Genomic DNA, 7500 nt, shown 5'->3' with positions numbered 1-7500 from the left:
TAACTCTCTCCATACCAGTATTTTTAGAGCTTTCCCCAAAACTTCAATTCCACCAAACACAAAAAATATATTTTTCTTGTTGTTTGTTTGTTGTTTTGAAGGGTTTGACGGCGCTTTCAACACATTTAGGTTACTTATATCAGCGCCAGTAAAAAGGAAGAACATGGGAAAGTAAAAAGTTCTAGAATTACAATGAAAGCACCCAAGAAAAATTAAGACATAAGGGAACTGGGAACAAATAGGGATCAGGTGTAGATTCCAAGAGCATCAGCGCCAGTAAACAGATATAGGGGGATAGAAGACACCTTAAGTACCTCTCTGCCCACTATGGGAGGTCAGGAACCCCACCAAGAGATTTTTCTTACTCAAATAGAAAAGCAAATACATTCTATACATAATATTGTTCAGCAAAATGGGGTCTACAGCACAATGTCTAGTTTTTTAATATAGTTATAACATAACTAAAATTAATTGAAAATCAGAAATCAGAATGATAAAATTGTTGGTTGTATCGTAACGAAAGTGACGATTTTCCTATGGGTGGTAAGGAGAGGGTTGATGCAAGGTTGCTTAGATCGATCTCTCTCTCTCTCTCTCTCTCTTTAACTATCTGTCTCTCTCTCTGTCTGTCTCTCTCTCTCTGTCTGTCTCTCTCTCTCTCTCTCTCTCTCTCTCTCTCTCTCTCTCTCTCTATCTATCTATCTATCTCCCCCCCCCCCCCCGCCTCTCGCTCTAATATTACAATTCAGCAAAATAAGAAGAAAAAACTAAATGAATAAAATATATTCCAATTATTCATCCCCAAAGGGAAAAGAAACTTATCTTAAGATCTATTCCAATGAATGAATGAATGAATATGGCCGCCCTGAGTCTTTGGACGCTTGCCTTGAACTATGTGTGTGTTTCTTCAAGTGTGTCAGTCTGTTCTTAGTATCCAATTAGTAATTTATTTCCATAAATCTCTTTCCAGTGCAAGCGTTCTTAGCTTTTGAATGTCCTCATCATGTGTGTTAAGGTGCTGCTGGGGCAATTGGGGGTTTTCTTGTGTTGTTGAAATTAGTTCTTCGGTTGTTGGTTCTAAATATATTTGATCTTGATCCAATGTTGCTGGAAGTGAAGTTGGTGTACGCCCTCGATTCCAATAGAAGACTGGAATAACCCAGGCGACAGCTGCCTGCAATGCAGCGCCTCAAAAATTATCTAGAGCGATGTGACGTGCTCAATTCCACCTAGCACGGCGGGTAGTCGACCTTTCAGGTACGAAGGAAAGGCCAAACCATTGAGCCACTCTTCCCTGTTCAGGCGTTGGACCACATAATATTATATTATTCTCTAAATCTCTCCTTACCAGCCATTTTCAGGATTTTCCCCAAAACTTCACACCCAACCAACACAAAAATAGATTTTTTTATCACTCAAACACAATAGCAGTAAGTTCTTGCGATACATAATTTCTTTGGCAAAACATATCTACTTTACAACACACTGTTCATTTTCATTAAATTTTATGATATACAAAAGAAATTTGAATTTTAAAAAATGTTGGTTGTATCGTAAACAATGTGACGATTATTACTGTGGTTGGTAAGGAGAGGGTTAAATAATTATAAATCTCAAACTACAATAATATAGGGTTTTCTATTTCTAGTTGTGTAACAATATTTTGTTTTCTTTTCATGGCATCTCCCCATACCACAACATACAGGTTTTGACTCCGTATCTCGAATGTCTTGGCTGAGGAATCTTCCAAAGACTTGGGACTTCTTTGTTCGAGAGCTTGGTGGTATCGAGCTCAATGGATACAATATAGTAGGGGACGGGACGGTACAGGTAAACATGAATCTCTTGCTCCTAGTCCGGTTCTTGTTCTTGTTCTTGTTCTTGTGCTTGTTCTTGTTCTTCTTCTTCTTCTTCTTCTTCTTCTTCTTCTTCTTCTTCTTCTTCTTCTTCTTCTTCTTCTTCTTCTTCTTCTCTTCTTCTTCTTTCTTCTTCTTCTTCTTCTTCTTCTTCTTCTTCTTCTTCTCTTTTCTTCTTCTTCTTCTTCTTCTTCTTCTTCTTCTTCTTCTTCTTTCTTCTTCTTCTTTCTTCTTCTTCTTCTTCTTCTTCTTCTTCTTCTTCTTCTTCTTCTTCTTCTTCTTCTTCTTCTTCTTCTTCTTCCTTCTTCTTCTTCTTCTTCTTCTCCTCCTCCTCCTCCTCCTCCTCCTCCTCCTCCTCTCCTCTCCTCCTCCTCCTTCTCCTGTCTTCCTCCTCTCTTCCTTTTCCTCTCCTCCTCCTCCTCCTCTCCTCCTCCTCCTCCTCTCCTCTCCTCCCCTCCTCCTACTACTACTACTACTACTACTACTACTACTACTACTACTACTACTACTACACTACTACTAACTACTACTACTACTACTACTACTACTACTACTACTACTACTACTACTACTACTACTACTACTACTACAACCACTGCTACTACTGCTGCTACTGCGCTATTACTTCTAAAATTGCTGCTACCTCTACTACGACGAAGACTACTGCTGCTACTATGGACAACTACTATTACAGTAAATAACTAAATAGAAGCACCATTAAATCGTAATTATGTGTTTGGGCATGCGTGTGTGTATGTGTGTGTGTGATTGTTTGTATGTGTGTCTCTGAATGTAAATAGATACATGTATTCATACATATATTGTTTAATTAAACTCTAGCATTAACTGCTATTGTTTAACAACAAATTGTGACCCGCCGTCTCAAAACGGTATTATGTCGGGATTAATCGGATTCCAAAAACTGAATTTAAAATTGAAATGGGAGCAAATACGGACTTTGAGTTTTTTCACATGTAACAAATGACATTTATACTCCTCTATACCGAATATAATTTAATCTCAAGTTTCATAATTGTGACTATAAATTAAATTCAAATTTCAACACCGGGGTCGACCCGACATAATACCGCTTTGAGACGCAGGGTCACAATTTTGACAATATTCAATTTAAATTTCATTATTAATGATTCATTTCTCTACCAGGCTTTGCTGCCCATTCTGACAGGCAATGCTGAACACGACCTGCCGTCCTCACGCCGTGGTGATCCCGGTTCCGTAACCGTAGATGACTACCCCTGGGTATGGCAGGACTTCAAGAAACGGGGATACATCACGGCCTGGGCTGAGGACATGTCTTATATCGGAACGTTTCAGGTAAGGATCAAAACCGCTGAAGCATCGTCACTGGTGTGCTTGGAACATCACGATTCTCAGTCTTTGATTCAAAGCCAAGTAATGGGCATGATCTATATTACATTTCCATGTGCTCGAGGTCATTGGTCACAGTTGAATATGTATTCAAAGTGACCCACAAAGTGAAAAGTGTTCACAGTTTTTGAAATATCTAACATCACGATTGGTCATTTTGTTCAGCTTGACACATGGGTATGTTTACAACTTTCATAAACAAAGCAGCGTGTTCACATCTCTGAAGAAATATCCAATCGTTGGACAGCAACATATCATGTGATTGATGACATGGTTGGACGAAAACAAAATATAGATCGCTCCCATTGATCGTTATAGTGTTTGGTATAAAGAATCGACCAATCAGAATATTTCCTGCCGTATAGCCCGTTCCGTCCCCTTGACCGTTTATTTCCTGTCAACATAAATGCCAGGTAAACAATCCTTAATTCCATAGCTACCCTTAATACCTGCTAAACTAAGAGATAGGCAAGTCTCACAGTTAGTGAGTAATCATCACAATGTTTTGTCACACTGATAAAGGAATTACTTGCGACATGCTCTGACTTATTTTTATACTTCATGCTCGCAGAAACATGTACTCCCATCACAAAACGTTCATCATCATCATCATCATCATCATCATCATCATCATCATCTTCATCATCATCATCATCATCTCACACATCATCCTTCATCAACTCATTGCTCTCCATATCTATATCTTCATCATCATCATCATCTCATCACATATACATCATCATTCATGCTACATACATTCACATCATCATCTCACATCTCATCATTCATCATCATCATCATCATCATCATCATCATCATCATCAATCTATCATCTCATCATCATATCATCTCATCATCTTATCATCATCTCATCTCATCATCATCATCACTCATCATCCATCATCATCATCCATCATCATCATCATCATCATCATCATCATCTCATCATCATCATCTCACATCATCATCTCATCATCATCATCATCACTCATCCTCTTCACTCCATCATCATCATCTCATCATCATCATCTTCATCATCATCATCATCATCATCATCATCATCATCATCATCATCATCATCATCATCATTAACAATAACAACAAAACAACATACACCAGCTGTATACCCTTGTCTCCCCAGTATCGCTTAAAAGGCTTCACCCGACAACCGACATACCACAGCATGAGGACATACTTCATGCTGACAGAGCCCATGTACTCCCACCACAAACCGTTCATCATCATCATCATCATCATCATCATCATCATCATCAACATCATCATCATCAACGTCATCATCATTACCATACATCATCATCATCATACAGTCATCATCATCTCACATCATCATCATCATCTCATCATTACATCATCATCTCATCATCACATCATCCTCCTCCTCTCATCATCATCATCATCATCATCATCATCATGATCATCATCATCATCATCATCATCATCATCATCACATCATCATCACGTCATCATCATTACCATCATCACCATCATCATCATCATCATCATCATCATCATCATCATCGTCATCATCACCATCATCCTCCTCCTCCTCATCATCATCATCATCATCATCATCATCATCATCATCATTAACAATAACATCAACTAAAACAACATAACCACTATATCTCCCCAGTATCGCTTAAAAGGCTTCACGCGACAACCCACAGACCACAGCATGAGGACATACTTCATGCTGGCAGAGCCCATGTACTCCCACCACAAGCCCTTCTGTCTTGGCTCCGTTCCGAGACATAAAGTCTTCCTCGGCTGGTTTCGAGACTTGTACAAGATGTATGGAGACAAACCAAAATTCATGTTCGGATTTCACTCGGAGTACAGCCATAATGACAACAATCAGCTTAAAAAAGTAAGATTGTTAAAATAGCTTATAGAATACTGATGTAGAGATTAATGGATGGATAGATTTATTTATGGATGAGTAGATGAATTCTTATTGAAGTGTATAATGGTAAATTTGTAAATAGATAGATAGATAGATAGACAAGAAGATAGTTAACATATATATATATATATATATATATATATATATATATATATATATATATATATATATATATAAAGAGAGAGAGAGAGATAGATAGATAGATAGATAGATAGATATAGATAGATAGATAGATAGATCGATAGATAGATAGATAGATAGATAGATAGATAGATAGATAGATAGATAGATAGATAGATAGATAGATAGATAGATAGATAGATAGACAGATATAGATAAACATATGAATTGTACTATAGATAGATAAGATAATATTTACTAATGTAGGCCTACAGAGCTTAAATATGTCAGATAGAAAAGGAACATATATTAAGGAATCTATAAATAGAATAACTCAATCCTACATATTTATCAAGTCTTGCTGTTGGCTTTTAACCGCACCGTAGATTATTTTCACTTTTCTTTATAGATTATTCCTTGCACACAATCTCAGGCTTTTTAATTATTAAATAGTAATACCAATGGGGACTATCCGACGTGTACATATATAAAGGTATGACTTCCGAACCAACTTATAGGCCTAGTTTAACATTGTTGTAATGGAAAATATTTTGTGTCATTTTTTAGAGATTTCCATTACAACAACGAGCCCATAATTAATTGGGTTATCAGACCTGCGATTAAGTGCACGTCGGGACTATCTCTATTTTTTGTTCTATATGCTCAAGTCATTGGCCACATTGCATAATCTGCTCAAAATGACTAAAAATACATTAAAAAAACAGTGTTCACAGTTTTCCAAATATCCAACATTATCACAATGGGTCAATTTGTTGAGCCTAACCCATGGTTATATTGTGTGGCTATGTAGTCTTGTGGTATGACACTCGCTTTCAGATCAGAAGGTCCTGGGTTCGAGCCTCACTCGGCGCATAGTTGAGTCCTTGGAAAAGGCTCTTTACTCACATTCTCCCACCGTACTCAAGTGTGAAATGATAATCTGGCCGTTAACAGCGTTGTTAGGTCCGGAAAATATAATATCGCCTAACAGGCGTCATGTCTCGTCCCACATGTTGCATGTTGCAGTTGGCTTGGGACCCCTTGTAAAGCGCTTTGAGACTTCGAGTGGATATAATTGCGCTATATAAAACTCTCAATATAGTTACAGCTTTCATAAAGAACGCAAAATGTTTAGATTCATCAAAAAATATCCAAGTGTTGATCGATGACTAAGTTCGACGAAAACTTTGATATAGATCGCTCTAATTATACTGCCATACTTACTTACTTACCCGTTGGGGCGCCCAACATGAGCCACAAGTCTTCGCCATTCTGTCCTGTCCTCCATAAGCGTACGCAGCTCCCGGGTGTTGTCCATTCCTGTGTCATCTAGCAGACAGTCAATGTAAGTTTTATCCTGCCTGCCTCTGCTTCTGGTTCTCTCAGGTGGTTCCCATAGCACAAGACTGCCATGCCGAGACACCATTATCGATAAATTTGTGACAGAACTTAATACGCATTGTCTTTTACTTTTTCTTTCCCATTTTTTGTGCGGCAATGTGGTCTAGTGGTATGACACTCGCTTTCGGATCGGAAGGTCCTGGGATCGAGCCTCGCGCTCGGCGCATAGTTGGGTCCTTGGAATAGGCTCTTTACTCACATTCTCTCACCGTACTCATGTGTAAAATGAGTACCTGGCCGTTAACAGTGTTGTCTTTGTCCAAAAAATTGTAATATCGCCTAACAGCCGTCATGTCCGTCCCACATGTTAAATGTTGCTGTTGACCAGGGTCCCCTTGTAAAGCGCTTTGAGCACATTTAGTCGATATTGCGCTATATAAAGCTCAATTTTTAATTTTTTTTTATTTCACTTCATCAGATAGACGAGGATTTCAGCCAGTTCCTAAAAGACCTGCACTCCAAAGGTCATCTGGACAAAACGATACTAGTTCTCATGTCCGATCACGGGGCTCGATTCGAGGACATTCGGGCTACAGCCCAAGGAAAGGTCGAAGAACGGATGCCTTACTTTGCCTTCAGGTTCCCAGCAGACTTTCAGAAATCATACCCAACCCAATTCAAAAACTTTAAAACTAACGTCAACAGACTAACCACCCCTTTTGATATACATGAGACCTTCCACGACATTTTAAACGTATCTCGGTCTGGACGAGTCCAATATCACAAGAGGGGAGTAAGCTTATTTCGGGAAATATCTTTACGACGTTCGTGCGCCGATGCAGATATAAAACCTCATTGGTGCGCATGTCT

The 7500-nt window shown here is 38.5% G+C and overlaps 1 protein-coding gene across 1 annotated transcript in view; it reads left to right on the top strand.

Moving 5' to 3' along the window:
• LOC144956104 (uncharacterized) overlaps positions 1–7500 on the top strand; it is a 63391-nt gene that overhangs the window by 53861 nt on the left and 2030 nt on the right. The window contains exons 6-9 of the mRNA XM_078886452.1: positions 1706–1830; positions 3021–3191; positions 4900–5133; positions 7109–7500. The exon at positions 7109–7500 is cut by the window's right edge and continues 2030 nt beyond it. Of these exons, the coding sequence (XP_078742578.1) occupies positions 1706–1830; positions 3021–3191; positions 4900–5133; positions 7109–7500 (922 nt within the window). The remainder of the gene's footprint in view (positions 1–1705; positions 1831–3020; positions 3192–4899; positions 5134–7108) is intronic.

Source organism: Berghia stephanieae, chromosome 10, assembly GCF_034508935.2.
Source record: "Berghia stephanieae isolate SIO BIC M18660-M18661 chromosome 10, UCSD_Bste_1.3, whole genome shotgun sequence".
NCBI lineage: Eukaryota > Metazoa > Mollusca > Gastropoda > Nudibranchia > Aeolidiidae > Berghia > Berghia stephanieae.
This window is presented reverse-complemented; position numbering and strand designations above follow the sequence as displayed.